General features: G+C 44.3%; 1 protein-coding gene across 1 annotated transcript in view; it reads right to left on the minus strand.

Annotated features, from left to right (window-relative positions):
- Positions 1-20,002, minus strand: part of LOC126548518 (wings apart-like protein homolog) — a 115,306-nt gene that overhangs the window by 70,457 nt on the left and 24,847 nt on the right. The window contains exons 6-9 of the mRNA XM_050196740.3: positions 15,756-15,892; positions 15,420-15,531; positions 8,379-8,633; positions 341-452 (exon numbers count right to left, since the gene is read on the minus strand). Coding sequence (XP_050052697.2) covers positions 341-452; positions 8,379-8,633; positions 15,420-15,531; positions 15,756-15,892 — 616 coding nt within the window. The remainder of the gene's footprint in view (positions 1-340; positions 453-8,378; positions 8,634-15,419; positions 15,532-15,755; positions 15,893-20,002) is intronic.

The following is a 20,002-nucleotide window of genomic DNA, read 5'->3' on the forward strand; positions in this document are numbered from 1 at the left end:
TGCCAAGTACTTGACTCTCTTTCTACCAGAATAAGTACAATACCTTGGGCTGAAAGTTAAATATTTCCTATTCTGTAACAGATATTTTCCAAAATTTACCATTTTCGGTTTTGTTATAGCAGTAGAATACTCACTGAAATTATATTTACTTAATTATGTTTAATTATTATACTCACCGAATTTTATATTAACTTTGTTATACTATTCATGTTAGCTACGTCAAGGTTCAAGTAGATTGGGCTGTACCTCGTGTAACCAAAGCAAATTAAAATTCAACAAGTAAGTAGACTTGCAATTGACAACCCAAACCAGAAAGGCAGACAAGGCTTTTGTGCCTTACCTGTATTTACAATATGTGTCAGTCCACCTTGTAACCGCAACTCTTCCTTGAACCACTCTCCTGCTCGCCTAGATGTTAAGCTTAGTAGAGTCTCAAGGGCTAGTGTGCCAGTCTGCAAGACAAAACACACAATAGAGTGCAGTAATTGTGGTAGTCTGGCTGCTACATATTGAATGACAATAGGAATGCGACTTGCAAGATTCCAGGGACACTTACATAAAAAAAAATGGGGAGACCTGTGCAACATTCAGCAGTTTCACACCACAGCAAACAACTCAGTGATACACTGCTGGTATTGGTGACTGCACTGACATCGAAATGTTCAGGGCAGAAAATATTAAGAAAGTGAACTACAATCCTGAGATGCTGCAGGCAAGATTTCTCAGGCCAACCCTTCACTGCACTTGCTTGCTCCTAAAATAGTGGTACTTACTCACCATAGGAATGGGCCATCATCAATTCTTCAGCAGCAACTTCTGATAAATTTTGCTTTTTTTTTTTGCTTTCCTTGTCTCACCTCAATACTGGTTTACATAAAACTGCCTTGTGCACTGCAGTACAAACTACAATGTGTGCCCTGTGAACAATTGCTGCTTTCAAGAGGAAGCTTTAGCTCGGTGCCAACTTTGATTTCCCTATTGAAATATATGTAAAATGCAGAAATGCTTTTATGAGCTGCTGGAATGATTTGAGTGAAATTTGTTGCACCTGAGAAAGTTATATTGTGGTGGCTCCAGGAAGCAAAATTTTTATATGGGCCTGTAACATTTTGAAAAAATTGGAAAAAAAGATTGGTTATGTTTAAAAAAATATTGAAGCACAACGTTTACAAATCCATAACTCCGTATCAAGAGCAAATATCACAGTTCTGTAAACTGCATCTGTTAGAGCATCTAAAGTGGGAAATTTTAGTATACGAATTTACAGCTCAGTATTTACAGCTTTAGCATATGAATTCACAAAAATTGTTCCAATGTTTATGAGGGTTTTAAGTCCTACTCACAGATTAGTGATATTTCAGAGTAGTGTATAATTCATCAATTTTTTGCCCGCATTTATGTATTGGTCGGTGCAATTTAGAGAATTGTGCTCTCATTTTCTTGTTATTGAGTTACTGTGTTGAAAAGTTGATAGTTGATTGTTCTCAAATTTTATTTTCAACAATTTTTGCTGAATGGATGGCCTAAATAATAAAAAATCTGCTTCCTAGAGACAAGATTTTAGCTTTTCCTTTGAAATGTCATGAACCTCATCAAATCACTGCAAAGGTTGCTGAGTAAAACAATTTATCCTTTCCGATGTACTTAGACAGGTGCTCCCAAGCAATAAAGCTTCCTCTAACCCTCCAGTTTCATCAATGTTGTCATAGCGAAGTTAGATGAACTTCAATTTTTTTAAGGATACCAAGTTCGATACTGATTGTAGTACCTTCTTTCTTTTGAACCCTTTTTTATTACAGATGAGGTATGGCTGGACAGCTGCAGCACTGAGTGAAGCAACAAAACTTAAAGGGACTGACAACCGATTTTTAAGGACCTAGTTTTTTATGGTGCAATGCAAAGCTCACCCTCGGTAGTGTTTACACCTGCAGCAATTACTTCCAAAAGCGCATGGATATTTTGTAAGCAGAATTTTTCTATCTGAGCAGCCGTTAAAAAAGTAAGAGTCCCTCCTCCAGCAACGCTGAGAAGCAAGAGCGATGTCGATAGCCCAACTTGCAAATTGTGAAAGCTGCCCATCGTTCTGCTTTCACAGGAGTGAGTGTAACTGTGGTTAACCACTTACATTTTGACCTTTTCAACCACTTTTGAAAATAAAAAGCTGGTGCAATAAGTTCTCATTGCTGTACCGACCTTTCTTATATTTGTACCGCATTTTCCCCTAAGTACACGCCTAAATCATTGCTGGCTGGCCCCCGTTGTCGTTCTGTCAATAGACTAGCCAAGCCAAGTCATCGAAAACGAAGGCAGCGCCACTTTTCTACTCACTACAAACGAAGGCCTATCTGCACATGGTGAGTTAGAAGAAACTTATAACAGAACAAAAGTGCACTGCATTTCAATACTAATGAAAAGACAAGGAACCGTGTACACTAATAGAAAGTCACGTGATAGGCCTCTTATGCATCATGTTTTTGCCTCGTGGGGCGCCAAAGGTCATTTTTCGAGACATTTAGTGAAATATTAAAAATATAAATCTATGCTGAATGAGAAAAACATGGATCGTATTAGCCACTACGATAGGCAATCTTTCCATCAGCGGGGTTATCTTGATTCATATTCTGAGCGGTTGTCTGTGCCTTTCAGTCAAAAGCATGCTTCTTCTTTGTAGTCATGTTGAAATGATGACAATAATTTCTTGTTGTGAGAATCTAGTCTTGAAACGTTCCGCTAAGGCGAGTAGTTTAGCGACCATTTCGCGAATTTAATTTTTGTAGCCCGCACATTTGTGCAATTATTTCGTGGGGTGTTGATAGAGCTGCAGCCGACAATTCTGCGGCGCAACGCATCGGGTGCATGAGCTCGGGCTATTGGATACCGGAGCATTCTTTGCAATTTGCGCCCAGTCAAGCCGGCGGAAAGAGGGATGTCTTCAGGCGTATATGACACCCCCCCCGCTGGCCCCTTGCACCCGGGGCCCCCGGCCCCCCGGCCCCTTGGCCCCCCGGCCCCCCCTGTTGCTACGCCACTGCAAGGCACCTTAGGCCTCGATGGAGGTCATGTATGGTAGTATTCCATGCAAAATTGGAGGTTGTATATGTCCCACACCAAAGTTGTAGTGTGCCAATATCAAATTTGAATACAAATCGAATATAGACACTACCTAGCTCCAAACAGTGCATAATGAAATGCACATGCACTTATTTACAACTTTTTAAGGTTTGACATATTCAAACATTGCAATTATTTTAACAACAAATTACAGTAAAGCTTTGTTCATTTAACCCTATACCACTAAGAAAATTCAATAGTTCGCATTTGCCATCAACAATTACTTGAAAACATGTGCATTATTCCACGACATACAATCTTTTAACTTGGAGACATTTGGCAACATGCCAGCTATCATATGGTGCATTTGCCACATGACAAGCCCTCGAATATGGCAAGTGCTGCAAAGGTGATGACAAGTGAACAAAGCAAAAGTGGTGTTCGTGTCCAACTGTAACAAAGCAGCAGAATGTGCCAGCGGAATGTGCACTGCTATGACCATCAATTGGAAAGGTAGCATGGGAACACTTCCCACTTCCTTTCTGTCTACTTGCCTCTCTCTTTCTTGTGTGTATCATAGTATGTAAAATTCCTGTGGCACAGCAATCAGTACTTCCACTCTTGTTCAGCGTCAGATGCTTGACCAAGTCAATGGCGATAAAATAAAAGATGCCCTCATTTATGAAAGCACACTCCTCTCATGTTGCTAGTATCTTTGTCACATTGTGCAAGTTGTAAGGCCATTGCTGCTTTGAAGAAACTTCGTGCTGGTTCTCTCAAAAGTTTCAGACAGCAGGCAGACTTTCCGTCTTGGATTGCACAATGTCCACTCTCGGGCCATCTTCCTGTCAAAGAGGGCCATGACTGGGCTGGACACTGCACTCGTATACGCCACATGCACCGCCTATGGAGGCGCCACTGAAAGCCACCTAGCGGACGCTTCCAACAGTACACGCGGGAGCAGTAGCAGACGACAACCCTTTGCAGCAAGGATGGCTGGAGTTCGCGGCTCCGATTTCTCCTTTGTTCGGGTGCCAGGCTGCTGCTTCTGCGGTGACAGCTGTAGGGAAGATGCTAACCTCTGTGCGAGCGGGTATGAACACGATGTTACCGGTGTTTGGGACAACATGGTCCACATACGTGCAAGTTGTGTCCCACAGACAAATGCCATGAACCCCATTTACATGACGTGGAGCTCATGTTCACTAGCCGATAAATTTTGTTGAGTGATGCGATCTCTCGATGTTTTTTTTTTTTTTTTATTCTACCCTTGCTGCAATGCTGCTTCTGTACCTGAATAATAAGCACCCGTCGTTAGTGCAGACTTATATCACTCGGCACACTAAGTTTGCTCAGGCAGCATCGAGGTGTGATGACTTCCTAAACGAGACGCGAACTTTTCAGCGAGAAATGGAACAAAAATACCATATGCAGCAGCTATTAGCAATTCTCACCCTGAACTCCCTATTTTCTAAACACATTTCCAAAAACGCAAACAATATCTAAGATGCCCTCGGGCGAAAAGAATAAAGCTGTTAAAGAAGCACTTCCTTGGTATCATTCCAATAAGACACAGCGTGATTTATACCCTTTACAAACAAGGCAGGGTGAAAACTTCACAGCTCAAAAGAATCGACAAGAGTTATGCATGGAGCAACTAGCAACAGTTAAAAATGTGCGAAGCCACACATAAAATAGATGTAAAAACATGAAGTGCGTGACAGCTGGTGCGTGGATTTACCGCGCCACATGAAACGAACAATTTTAGTTCTTGCAAACTGCAAGCATGACTATGAAGCACTGCTTTTCAGCACCTGTTGTTTTGACAAGCACGCTGTGTACGCCTCTTCCCACGACCGTTCTGGTTATCAGCATGTCAAATTTTGTTAGGGTCCGATTGGCATTTCTGGTCTACGAGAGGTGAAACTCTCTGTCCCACCGCAGGCATATCACAAGTCTGTGAAAAATGAGGATCTTCTCTTTGAAGCAAGAATGCAGACATTGGCAAAGCGAAGTGCGCCTTCTCAAACACAGTCCGTTGTGCCACATGAACCATGTAGGTCACCCTTTGCTAGCGTAAAATCCATGGACTCGTGCAAAGCCATGCTTTCTTGCCGTGGCTCGCACATGCGTCCTGGTCATTTTGCGTGAAATGGCACAATGTTTCTTTGACAGGTTCCCGATATATTCGAGGACTTCTTCCCCATGAGAAAGCTTTCGGTCTTTGACCCCCAGAAGGCGTGACACATACGATTTGTAGCAAGCAGCTTGTCCTGCTGCTTCTGGCAGTAGCTCACATTAACATTGAAATGCCTTCCAGCAGCACAATTCCCATGCTTTCAGTCCTTTCATTCGGGTGACAAGAAGCACAAAGATGTAGCAACTGACATCAGCAGGCGTCACATCACACCCAAACACACAAGACATGAGTCGTGCACCAAAATTGTTGTTGACATAGGGGGGAGTTGTAACTGGCACACAGAAAAACAGAAGACAGACAGAAAAGGCAAGCAACAGGACATGCTGTCACAAAAGACTCGCATTCAAAGTAGTAAAGATAGGGCTAACATACAGCTCACTGGTTCACCTGCTTGTAGCTGAGCAACTAGGCGCAACTGTCTACATGTCACTACTGGATAAAACAGAGAGCATTTTATCAAAGGGCATACTGTCCACAGTGAAGAACCTTAATGTAAAATTTTACAATTTCAACAATTTGAGCCAACCAGAAAGCCTGGAGCAACCCTCTAGGCCAATCAGAGCTGACAAGATGGTAAATTAGACACTATGGAGGAATTTGACTGGAATCTTTTGATCTCTTACATGTGTTTGGAGCAAGCACACTATGTCCGTCTCGATGTGTTGGTGCCGCATGCACAGGAGCTGCGAGCTTGATGACGGAGCAGCTGACGACAAAGCCATGATGAGGGAGCATTGACGGCAAGCATGTGGTAAGAACAGGCTGAGTGTTATCACAGCACTCTTTCTGCCAGGTCCCGCAGTACCTTGCAAAAGATGGCTCTGCAGCCAGGGTGCTGAAGTGAAACTTTTTCGGGTCTGATTCAGGTTCAGGTTCAGGTCCAGAGCGAAAAAATATGATGGTGCTTTAGAAGACAAATGTTTTTTCAGCCTCACCCCGAACATATTTGAGCTATTCTACTATTTCGTGATGTGGGTCGATGTATCTCTGATGTCTTTAATACAGTCGAACCCGACTATATCGAACCCGTTTACATCGAATTATTCTATATATTGAACAATTTCTGGTCACGGTATAGTTACAATGAGTATATATAGCAAAAATTACGCTTACATCGAACAAATATTGCAGTGACTCCCGATATATCCAACGTCAAGCGGCGGAAAAGTGCCCCAAGAAGTTGGCTTTCCCTCGCGGTAGCGGGGAAACCCGGCGGGGCAGCTCCATCCAACCGCTCTCCCTGCCGTGACCGCGCTGCCTCGGGCTGTTCGGGCGAGCCGTCGACACTCCCCCTGTCGCGCATAGTGAAGTCTATTATCCTCCCTCTTTCTCTATCATCTTTCACTTCCCACTCCCTCTCCCCTGACGACACTTCGCCGTGCTTCCTCACGGGTTGCAGAATCAAGCGTCCTTCCTTTCTTTAGATCACTATCTATCGACACTCCCCAGCAATAAATGATCCTGGCCCGCCTACAGCGCTTGCTCAGACAGCCAATCAGAGGCTCTTGTGCGCTCTTCGTGCAAGATGGCGAAAGTGCGAGTTGTCTGGCTGCTTCTCTGGTTTAGTGTGTTTGCGCCTTGTGGGCCTTCTCCCGCAGTGTTGCCGTGATGAAGCGGCAGAATTCGCCTTTCGTCGTGAAGATCGAAATCATAAATCGCGTCGAACGCGATATCCCCGCAGCGTGCAAGATTCCGAGGAGCACTCTCAGCACGATTAGAACTAAAGTGGCCAGACTCGCAACCCGGTGCCCATGGCGCCCGACGCGTACGCACGGCCGTGTACGAGGCGTTCTTCATACGTGCCGGTTTCCGCGTGCTCGGTGATGACTGTAAATTCTGATGAATGCGACGAAGCCGTTGCCGGTGTTGCCGAAGTTTGGAGCGAGCTGTCAAAATTTTCGGGACATTCGAATCAACGGTGGACGAGTTTGTGAGTGCAGATGATGGTGTCGCGACGACGGTAGATCCCGAAACGAAGACTACATCGCCGACATCGTACCGAGCACAAATGAAAGTAGGCACGTTGAGCAAAGCAACTACGGTCCTTTGCCCACATCCTCCGAAGTGATTGGTGCACTCGCATTAGTCCGGTGCTTCTGCGCGAATGCGGAAGGTTGCGGCCTCAGCTGCTCGGACTCCTTAGACAACGTTGGGAAGTGCGTGCGTCGCAGGCAGCGAAATCGCCCAAGCAGAAGAAAATGCAGGATTAATTTATGCGAAACTAAGCTAGTTTCGTCAATAAAGTGATTTTATAAATGGGATGTGCTTTTATGACATCCAATTATTTAGCAGGCTTATATCGAATTATGCTCTATATCGAACTGATAGGCGTTCTTTTGCGAGTTCCATATGGCCGGGTTTGACTGTATTATGCAAGAAACTGGCACACTATGACCCAAAGCAAGCAGACATGCTGTGATTTGTTTTCGAAGGCCACAGTGCCCAATGCATCAAAAACTCATTTGATTCCATTTAGTTACACCTGTAAGCTGCCTTGCACTTGCGTGCACCTCGCCTGCTGAGGTTGATGGACCAGTGAGGGATGTTACAATTGGCCCTAAATTCAGTGCCACGAGTCTGGGCAATGTTTCAGCTCGCCTGCTGTTTTTGAACTAATTGCCTTCCTCTAAGAGAAAACATCACCCCTATGACCCCTGTGACGTCCTGAGCTGACCCGAGAAACAAAGCAAGCCATGAAGGGGAGGAGGCCATTGATGTCAGAAATCAACAAGAGGGCAAACTGCCGAACACTCAGGCATTGGGACCTCCCTGGGCACACCATGAAGGTCCCAAAACTACAGCACGATCATTCGATCATGGAACTGCACAGGACCAAAGTTAGGAATGCGATCGCGGGACTGCGCAAGACCAAAGTTGGGAGTGTGATAAATCACTATTAGGGGGAAAACAAAAATTCAGATTTTCAAGAGCGAGATTTGGGGTGTTTATATGTATGAGCGTATTCAATGCACTAGTATATACGGTATTCGAAAACAGTCCCACACACAGTTTTCATATCTAATACAGATATTTAAAGATATGATATTCAATTAACATTCAAAATGTCAAACAATCATGTACAACATGCAAACAGAAAAAAGAATGTTGAAATTGGCAGGGCTCTCACATTGACTCTGTTGAGGTTTAGGTGCTTGGCATGGCCTTTCTGCTGCATCTGTTCACAAAGCTGCTGTACCTTCTCACGATGCCTCTCAATGAGATCAGAGGGGGGGCTCCGGGAGGTAGTCAAGCCCCCCTCCCCTTGCTGAGGGTCTGACTCAAACAGCTGCAGCATCAGAGAGAGTGTGGATGCGTCCAGGTCCATAGTAAGACGGTCCTGGCTCAGGACAAAGAACAACGTAGCTGTGCACAGTGACAGGCTCTGTAAAGAGAATCCGGATAGGGTATGAAAGAAAAGCTACCAGGCCAGTGCTCATGCCCATGTAAAATTATTTTGCTAATTAATCTGGTTCAGCTTTACACTGCTTAATATATTCACTTCTTAGCCTACAGCCACCACTGTAGAAAAGTTAAACCTAGCAAAATATTCCGCCCTATTTTTGCCTGTTTTATACAGTAACAAACTAAAGACAACTTTGAATGACAAAAAAAAAATTATTTCATTTTGTCCTTGGTCGTGTTAGGAAAAAAGTTCTTCATTCTAACAGCTTACTTTTATGATGCGTTGGTTACATAACACATCTATACTAAACTTGCCGATGTTAAAAATTGCAATGTAGTCTCCAAAAGACCTCGCACCTTGTGGTCGGCTTCATGGTCATTGCTAGTTGAAAGGAAGCAAGAGCGTTTTGTGCCATTCACAATGAAGCAAGGTGAGCAGGTACTGGCATGTTCCCTCGTGTTGCTTGTAATGTGTACGCATGCTATTTCTGCGTGTTTAAACTAAGGCACAAACACAAAGAGCAGTGTATACTTGTTCTGCAAGTACTGCTGTAGACAGCGAAATAACTTTATCTGTTACCACAAAAATGATAAATTGGTGTATATATCCAGTACTAGCACTCTAACATGAACTTAAGCTCTGTAGCTGTGGCTGCATGGCCACAGAAAGTTGCCCATGGGTATGACACTAAACGAGGGCAATAATCAATGCAAATTTAACTGACACGAGGTCTTCCATTGCTCTAGGCTACAAACAAACAAGTTTACGACAACTGCACGACTACAAGAACATGTAATACATGAAAACCTTTCATTTTAAAATTTTTACAAGACAGTGAGAGTCCTCAGTAATTATAGATACATTTCATTAAAATTCCAGATACAGTGGACTTCTCGTAATGCAATCTTTCCCTTCATATTCGCTCCTTTGAAGGTCCTGACTGGTGAATTTGTATCTACGGACCATGTCTTTTGCTTTTTGTTCCGCAAGATAGCCTAGGTTCCATACCGGCTCCTTCTTTGAATTTTTGTATTATTTTATGATCATTTCCTATTGCAGACTCGACATAGATGGAACAAACAGTGAACATTAATAGCTGTTTGCTGTTAAGGAAAGTAAGCAGCTTATAATGATGACACCAGCCAGGTGACACCCATGTTGTTGAAGAGGTGCCCCTTGCACATATTTTAGGTGGACTTTATAGTGATGCACATATCCATACTGTGACGGCAAGGAAAGACAAAGACCTCAGCAGCAGTACAATCAGCATTGATGACAAGAGCTGTAAAGATTCTGCCAAAGATAAACAGTGAGAGTGTCTCATCAGTGTGGAAGCTAGATTCACTGTTGCAAAGATTTTCTCACATGAGACCACTGCTGTGCTGCATATCTTTTAAAGTGTTTCATTAGTGCATACAGCCACCGTTAATTGCAAATTTACTATGAAAAGTACATTCATACAAAAACAATGAAATGTTACTTGATTAAATAAATAATTACATGAATTAATTAGTCACTGTTTTCCTCAACTACCCACAACTGAATACTTGCTCTAGGATATAAAATATGCTAAGTACGGGCTTTGCATTAAGTTTCCCACACTTAAATCGGAGGTGCAGCGGTGGCGTAGCAGTAGAACACCCGCCTCGCATGCAAGAGGTCCGCGGTTCGAATCCCGGTGCCGCGCAATTTTCCACCGAATTAAAAAAAAAAAAGATACGCGTGTTGATAAAATTGCATAAACAGGCCTGGAGTGTGGCCTGATCCCGGTGACCAGAACCAGTAACGCACTCCCTCACCAGAGCAGGATTGGCCACCCTGGTGCAGTACTTGGCCACAACCTCCTATATGAACACAACAATCAAACCCCGGCCCTCAGTCCCCAGCAGCTGCGAAGCAACTGACCATGGCGGCGGTCAGACCTGCGAAGCAGCAGAGGGTGCTAAGAATCCCTGGCTCCAGACAGGCCGCCATTGGAATATGAACCTGGCAACCTTTAACGCTAGAACGTTGTCTAGTGAGGCGAGTCCAGCAGTGCTATTGGAGGAATTACAGGGCAGTAAATGGGATATAATAGGGCTCAGTGAAGTTAGGAGGCCAAAAGAAGCATATACAGTGCTAAAAAGTGGGCACGTCCTGTGCTACTGGGGCTTAGCGGAGAGACGCGAACTAAGAGTCGGATTCCTGATTAATAAGAATATAGCTGGTAACGTACAGGAATTCTATAGCATTAACGAGAGGGTGGCATGTCTTGTTGTGAAACTTAATAAGAGGTACAAAAAGAAGGTTGTACAGGTCTACGCCCCTACATCCAGTCATGGTGACCAGGAAGTCGAAAGCTTTTATGAAGACGTGGAATTGGCGATGGGTAGAGTGAAAACAAAATTGGCAGCGAGGAGTTACGGAGTTGTTATCTATCGGAAGAGTCTCGCTGGCGTAGTATGAGGGATCACGCGGCGCGCTCCTCATAGGTTTTGCTGTCAGCGCTCACTGAAAACACCACGCATGAGCTCTCCTGGGCATTTCTGTAAGTACTTTAGAAATGAGAGAAGTTTTTTACTCTCTAAATAATAATCTTGCGCAAACTGAAAGCACAGAATCGTTCACACACGCTATCTCTTTACCGAATACGTACAGTGAACGCCACTGCGCGCGATTGCCGCGATGGAGTCTCCCGAACCGGCTTCTTGCGTGAAAGGTAGGTAAACGCTGAGAGCAAACTATGCGAAATATGTTCTTGTACAGGCATTAGCAGAATCAGTAATTACATATGGCATGACATTATATGGTACATGTTCTGACTATAAAAAGCAAGCCATTGATCGCGCAGTCAAAAGAATTGTCAATAGGATAACTTATGGAACCAGACTAGAACAATCAGACAGAGAAGAAAAGTATAATATTCTAGGAATACTTCCAGTACAGGAGCTATTGAAGTACTATGTGGTTGTAACACGTTATTATTATTCAAACTCTCTTAAAGTATTGGTAAAAAAAGATGTTGCGTTACGAAATACAGAAAGGTATTTAAGCCAAGGGTGTTAAACTATGGAAAGAAAACAAATTATGTCCCCCATATTTTTAATGAACTTGATGCAAAATTGTGATATAAACTCAAAAGGTAAAATGATGAAACACGTGAGGAAGTGGTATTCGACTGTTTATTGTAATATGTGATTTTTTATTCGTATTCTTACGTGACTGGAAAACTTAGTATTTATTCTTTGTATGTTAGAATATTTACTTTGAAGTTGTATAATTTTGAATGGTAATTGTATAATGCTTCATATCTCTAATGAAAGCTGTACCACCTGCTGCCTGGTCTTCTAACAAGCACGATGTGCTTAGATTGACCAGCAAACATGAGCTGTCAGAATGTATTGGAAATAAACTCTGATTTGATTTGATACAAAATGCTAAAGAATTGTGCATCTGGACAATGCAAAACAAAAAAAAAGGAAAGCATAGAGATGAAAAAAAAAAAAGCACAAAGCATAAATGGCCCGTCACAAGCATTAGAATTCACACATTCGTTTATCAGTTTTTTTTGTTAGTATCAAAATTATTTTTTTTAAACAATGGCCAATGTCTTGTTGTGGGCCTTTTGTTGTACAGCTAATGATGGGCCGTGACCTTCACACATGTATGCATGGCGCTTTCTGATAGTGGCTGCTATCAATAGGTTTGAAACATTGAAGCTTTGTGATCGATGTGATCGCTGCCACACATGCCAGTGCTTTTGATCCCATAATTATTGCACTAGTTTCTTTCAGGGTGGTGTTGATAAATGCTTATTGACACGACAACAGCCGTCAGGACTCCTCAGATTCTAAAAAATTACTTCCACTGCTGAAATGTAGAAACCTAATTTTAACAAAATTAGCTATGGTTTATTTTGCTACAAGTACAACTTTGTTGTATTAAGGTTTCACTGTACAGTCCTATAGACTGTTTCATCAGGTGAGGACATTTCTTGGGTGAGGAGGAAAGGTCTGGCAATTAGCGCATGGTGAGCCTTTCCTCCTTTCTGGCTTGTGTGAGTTGGCATGGCCCTGCTTGAATGTGTTGCCATAGCACGCAGCAGAACGATTTGGAGATGTTTAAGCTTGTTCTGTGAGAAAATTTACGTGATGCCAGTTCGTACAAAATCATGAGGGGGAAACTGTAGTTTTTGGGTGCAACAGTAACTACAGTATGCAAATTTTTCTTTTGGCTGTGCAAACATGCAATATGCATCACCAGCCACGGTGTGTGTACATGTCAACTATTTTGGCTGTATTGGTTTCCCCTCAACGAAGAGCAGCAGCATATGTGAAGTGCCAGTGTGAATTGGAAAATCTCACTAGGTGATCACTTGGTGTGGGAACTGCAACATAAGACTGCTCGTGTACACCTAACCCAATGAAACCCCGAAACATCTAAGCACCAACAGTGATAGAATATTTGCTTCAGCCACTGGCATCATTTTCATGCATTTCAAGTCTACTATGCTATGTCTATGCTAGCCTCCTGTATGAGGACGATGCTGTGGCTCAACACAGCGATTACTGCAGTTGGTAAACATGCATGATACATAAGCTTTGTGCTTTGGGATTGCCTCTTTACCCTGTAAAGCAGTAATATCCAAAGGGGATCACATAAAAAGAATGCGATGGCTACTGAGGACATAATTTCCGTAAAATGGGTGAGTGCGTCGTAGAGGGCGAGCTGATCAAGACTAACAGAAAAATCAGTTTTCATCCCATTGTAGTTTGTAAAGTTTGAATCATGCTTGTCCAGAGTGCTCAATCAGTCGATTCGGTCACTGTCTCTCGAAGGAGGGAAAAGAGAAGAAAAAGCAGCCACGGGTGATGCCTCAATAAGACCATGCATGGTCATGCTGCTTGCTCAGCCCATGTGCCTCAGACGTTTGCGCAGTCCACAGCCAGCCACTCGATCCCTCAACAAGTGGTATTCACATTGTACGGTTTGCTCTTATTAGTTCTAACCTAAACTATGTTATTTGTGGGTGGAAACTAAATCCCACAAAGGAGATAGTTGCACATTGTATCCAAACATAACAATTTGAACGCTTGTTTAAGTAAGCAGCAGAACTTATTCCATAGTAGAGCGTTACCCACACCTGTTATGATCTTCATGTATATTTCTTAACTGCTCACTGCCGCTAAACCACAGCTTACAATTACAGGGAGAATGTTGCAGTAAGGACACAGTTGTGAAAATAAGTTTTAGAAATACACAACTGATCTCCAAGGCTGATTACAGGCTTAAACACAAGAACACATATCGCGCTGCGTGCTCCATCTGCCTCACCGGCAGCAGAAACTCTGGCCATGCCAAGTTAAATCACTTCAATGCGTTGCACAGAATCGTTTCTAATGTAGAAGACCCCGTGTCATGCTAACTACACCATGCAAGCTCGAAAACAAACATCAGCAACTGTCACCAAGCATATACCTGGCGTACAACAACACGGTGCATTTGCCCAAGCCAGCATAGCGACAGCTCATAGAAGATGCCACTGCCTACACAATATGGTGGTGCCCATCAAAAAAAAAAGTCTGTACTTTACCAAGCAGCAAGCCTTGGGTGTGTACTTACTATACGGTAATCATAGACCACTAGCCACCGTTACTTTTTCAGAACCAAAACAAGAACAAGTTTTAATGCGAGAGCGTTAAGGAGCCCGTGTCGCAGAAAATCTGGTGTCATTGTGGGCATCCTGCATCCGGCATCAGACTTCATTTCGACCAAAAGATTTTCAGACCACGCATACCCAGGCCTTCCATGTGACGCAAGGAATTGACTGAACTAATTGAATTCCTCAAGCTGAAATATATGGGAAAATTGAAAACTACAACTTACACACAGCTTACAAACATGATAGCTCTTGTATTGTAATTTGAATATACAAGAAAACATGATTCTGTTACACAAAAACTGAAACCCCTTTTCCAGCGTTTCTACAATGCATGGACCGGAGATGGTGTCCGTCATTTGCGCACCCCGGCACACAAATATCTCAGAGTCCACGGAGCAGCGCGCCCACTTCCTTGAAACACTTCCAAATGGCACTCACCTGCACCGCATCGATGCCCATGAAAAAGACCGCCTCTCTACCAGAAAGCCCGCCTTCATGCATAGTGTTTGCCGCGAGTGTTTCCCGGTAAGCATTATGGTTACATACGCTGCAGTTGCCGGGAAGTGTGAGAAGCAGTCAGGGACCTTTGAATGCTATCGCGTTCCACTCTTAAAGGCAAAACTTAAGCGTCCTCCAAATTTTTTCTCACTTCTCTAAAGTAACTAACAGGATCTCACTGCTCAAAAATAACTGGAACAGGAACTGTAATAGGGTCTATAATAAGAGTCAAATCTGATGATCAAAAAGGCCAACTGTTCCTTGCACAAACGCTAAAAGCCTTCCAATAGCAATAAATCAAGCCTTTGTATCTCTAAGCTCCAGAGCACAGTGCTGCCTGCAATTAGGATGAGCAAGTGTGAAAACAGCAAACACTTTGACTCAGTACAATTTGTGCAAATCAGTCCAAACCTAATGTAAAAGAACTGCCAAACGAATGTTATGCTGCACTGTGACTCGGTGCACCTAACATGTTTTCCTACTGTTACCACTGCAACTAGTCCGCTTTATGTTGAACACCTGCATTAACTCCTTTCCTAGTGCCAAAATTTATTAATAACCTAGAGTTCACTCTGACCTTCCCAGATAAGCGTGCAAAATGAAAAAGAATAAACACTGAAACTCACTGGATCAGAAGGGGCATCAGTTAAGGCACTGAAGAATTTGCACACAATTCCATGAGCTCGTAGGTGCATCCGGAATGCTGGAACCATGCACTTAGATGCCAGGCCAACAACGCTGCAAATACAGCATATACAAAACTACAGACCTGAAAGCATAGCGAGTTTACTAAGTAACTGCAATACAATGGTGGAAGTGCAGGAACTTGAAATCAATGGCAAATTGCTACAAAACCTGCATGCAATTGTCACCAAGGGCATTCACACTTGGCGGAGTTTACAACCACATGAAAGCTCTTAACTATAACCAACTACAACTAGAAGCCATGTATCCTGCTTTACCTCAGACATCTAGCTCCTATGGGATTGCCAGGCTGCACTCCCTCCAGTAGGTAATCAATGTCGTCATTGAATTCTTGAGTTTCTCCCGATTCATGGCATTGATAGGCCTTTTTCACATTGCGGACCACTGTGTAGAGCTATAGAAAAGAAAAAAAAGAAGAAGACGACATAGTTGAAATACATATGCAGTGGTTATATGCATGAGATATACAGTTAAACCTCAATGTAATGAACCTATTAAATCCTCAACAGAAAATATTGTCTTACTTTTCATAACTTGATGTCCATAGAACTCCACATATTTTTAGACTCAATACCGTATTTATTCGATTATAAGGTGAGGGTGCAGTGGGGAACCCGAGAAAAAGAACTTATGTACACACACTAATACAGTTAAACCTTGATATAACAAAGTTGGTAAAGGTAATTTGCTCTGTTATATTGAAACTCGATGTTTTATACAAATAAGTAGAGGTGCGGACGGATTTTTCTTACATGGAAGGAGCCAAAATTTTTCCAAATTATCGAGAAATTGGAAACAGCAAATTTTAATGAGAAAAACACACACTTACAGTAATCCCTTGTTATAACAAAATTGCTTTACTCGAAATATCGCTTTATTACAAGTTTTTTCCGGTCCTGACCCAATCGCATGCATTTTAAGCCGCATTACAGTGGAATTTCGATGATACGATCACGGCTAATACGAATTTCCGGATACGAATTTTTCTGTGGTTCCGGCCGAGCCCCATTACTTTGCAACGTGCTAGAGAACGGTTGTTACGAATCAATTTCCGACCCGCGTCGGTTGATACGAAAACTACCGAAGACACTGGAAATTCTAGAGTGTGCTTGGCAAAAGCCAGACGCTGCTGCTGTCTGCGCTCCGCTTCCCTGGCTTTGCTGTTCGGTGACATAGCCAGTTGCTGCTGCCGTCTGCGCTCCAATTCATTCGCTTTGGTGTTCGGCAACATCGCCTGTCGCTGCTGCCGCTTTCGTTCTGCCTCCCTTGCTTTCGCATCTGGTGACATGTTTAGTTGTCGCATGCGCATTCACTCCTTGTTCTTCTGGCGTCCGCTGCCGCTTCCCCGAACCGCTTGGCACGGAATCACTGGGCCGTTTCGGAGCCATGCGTCTCACTCACTCGACTGCAACGAGACGTCTGTCGAAGGATCGGCAGCTCATTCTACCGCTGTGTGACGTCTCGGTTGCTATGCACAGCGGCGCCCCCACTGGCGCGCCGGTTGCGCCACTGCACGGAGGAGAGGCCACAGTTGGCACGATCCCAGCGCACGGACGGACGCGACCGCGAGCATGGGCCAAAGCCTTCAACGCCCCACCGACAGCCGCAAAAGCGCGCAGTCACGCGATTTCTCCCCTTCTCTTTCAGTGCGGAGGCGCGGACGCGGCGCCGGACAGCGCGGAGGCCGCGACTGGGCGCCAAGATTTTGAAGCGGTGGCGCTTTTGTTGCTTTTGTGCTTTTCCTCCTTTTCGACGTGCCATCGGACGGAGTAGCTGCTGTGCTTTGGACTGCGTTCTTTGTGTTAGATGTGGGCGACGGCGAAGGTCCACCACCGGCGGCTGAAACGCTGCACACGCTCGAAGTTCTGAGGCGTGCTTTGGCAGCAGATGAAATCGGCGACGACACGTGCACGCGTCTTTATGGATTTGAACAAAGTCTGCTAAGTGACCTGACAAAGAAAAAGAAGCAGAATGACATTAAAGGCTTTTTCTTCAAGAAATAAATGCTTTTTACGTACGTGTGCCTGAGTGAGTTCACCTCTGACTCTTTAATTTAGCTAGTTTTAATTGTTTCGATGATACGAATTTCGGCTCATACGAATATTTTTCGTGACCGCGTGATATTCGTATCATCGAGATTCCACTGTACTCGAAGCACACAAAGAGCTTGACCCGCTTAGAGCGAAGTGGTGAGCGAAGACTTTTTTGCACACGCAGTGTCAAATTAATACCACTGATGAATTAGTCTCATACAGGCATAGAACAGGCCACAAGAGTACCAAACCCACGACCGATGACTGCCTAGTAACGGGTACAAGCGAATGCCGAGTGCTCCCAGCTGTTTACTGCGGAGTGAACGGAAGCTGTCAAATTCCATGGCGCAGTGCGCCCGAACCGTTAATCTCAGTCGCACTCGCATCGCTGGTGTCCCCCGTGATATAATACACACAAAAATAAAGTTTTCCTGACATCTTGTGATGTCAAAAAATCGTGGTAAAAAACCACAGGCAGGCTTATGCCATAGCATTCCATGGGGTTCACTTGATGAGCAAGTTTTACTGCTCTAAAGAGTACTTCTGGCGCTGAAACATGCTGAAAAGCACAAAAGAAGTGTCCCTCCGATTATAAGGGCCATGTTCGATGCAAAGAGCTATGTTAACAAATCGAGAAGACGACTTTGGGGCGGCCTAGAAACTTGTTTGCTGCTCGCCATAATCACCCTGCATCACAATAAAAACATCCCCTAGCTTCATTGCACTTTTGACGGTGAAAATCAACCGATAACTTGCCAAAAACATGAAAAATCCGAGCGCCGCCAGCAGTGAGTCAGGCTGTCAACATGGCGGGTCGGCACAAGCTGGTGTTTCCCCGGCAATTTTCTCGAACCGATCATGCTCAATTCACGCCATCAACATTAGACAAACGGTCTAAATGTGTGGTAGGGTCATTGAATTTTGTTCCTAGACATTTGTCAATGGTGCAGACGCGACGGTGCGCGAACACTGACACTCGAACCGTAGAATTAGCAGTATCATCGACAATGGTGCGCTGAAAAACTCTCGTTTTGCAAACTTCACAGCTGCACACCTCGGGAAAAAATTGCCCAGTGATCATGCAAAGCCCCTACTGCAAGACCGTTCAGTGTTCACGATCGCGCTGCGTACCCACAATGAGCGGCTAATCGTTTTTTGAGTACAACAAACACAACCTGAGACTCGAGCCACGGCATTTGCGGTGCTTTCCAGCGCAATACTCTCGTAGTCTTCCGTGACTTCCACACCCCCCTTATGAAAGCGGCCACTGCTTTCCTCTCCTCATTCACTCTCCAGTCTGCAAGCCGTTTGGACGCCAGTCACTCCTCTCACTTGCCTTCATGTCAACTCCTCACCTCCTTGCTGCCAGTTTCAACATCGCTGCTCCTCCAAAGCTGCCCTCTTCTGAGCTGCCCTCCCGAGCACAATCTTCCATCAATGGGTGCCCTTCCGCGGTTCCTGTTTCTTGGTCTCCACAACTCCGATCGAATTTTTTGCGCTACATGTGAAGCTGATCCCAAGCCCGCCATTGCAACCGTCACCATCACCAGCGCGCACTGACAAGGAAAGCAAGGTGCCCTGATGACATTTTTAAGCTTCTGCCTTCTGCGTCGCCCGCCACATTCAGTCACTTTGGTGCCGGCGGCACATGCGTTTGTATCCGTGCTGCAGGCCATGTGAATGTGTGTTATTCGAAGTGCTTTGTTAGGTATGCCTCGCATGTGCTTTTGTGGTCTACAGTGATAAATGGCTCCATCAGTCTCCAGGCGAAAGTGTCCGGCTTGGAGCAGAAAGTTCTGCTGATAGAAAAAGTGGTAAAAGACGACCGGCAGAAACTGACATCGCGAAGGAATTTGGCATACCGCCGTCTGCTTTACCAACTGTATTGATAAACAAGGAAGCTGTTCTGGATGGTGTTGAAAAGAGCTTCTCGGCAAGGAGAAAGAGGAATCGTGGTTCAAAATATCCCGAAGTGGAAGGTGTACTTTTATAGTGGCTGAAGAATGTTAGGAGTGCAACTCTCCCCGTACATGGACCTGCACTTACTGCAAAAGCCGAAGCTCTTGCTCTCCGAATGGGCCATAAAGATTTCAAATGCTGCAATAGCTGGTTTGAGCGGTTCAAGAAACGACATGACGTGACCTTGAAGTTGATTGTTGGCGAAAGCGCAGTCGTGAACCATGACACAGACGTATGGCTCCAAAATCGGCTCCAAGCTCTACTTGAAAAATATGAAGACAAAGACATCTACAATCTAGATGAGGCTGCATTTTTCCACAAGATGCTACCGAATCACACATTCACTACCGCTGGTGGATCCTCATCCGGAGGAAAACAGAGCAAGGAGCAGTCTGGGTGCTGTTTGGTGCCAATGCAACAGGTGAGGACAAGCTTAAGCTTCGCTTGTTAATACTGGGGAAGGCGGAGAAGCCGTGGTGCTTCCGAAATGCAACTACTCCCAAGGAATGCAT

Source organism: Dermacentor andersoni, chromosome 1 (genome assembly GCF_023375885.2).
Source record: "Dermacentor andersoni chromosome 1, qqDerAnde1_hic_scaffold, whole genome shotgun sequence".
Lineage (NCBI taxonomy): Eukaryota > Metazoa > Arthropoda > Arachnida > Ixodida > Ixodidae > Dermacentor > Dermacentor andersoni.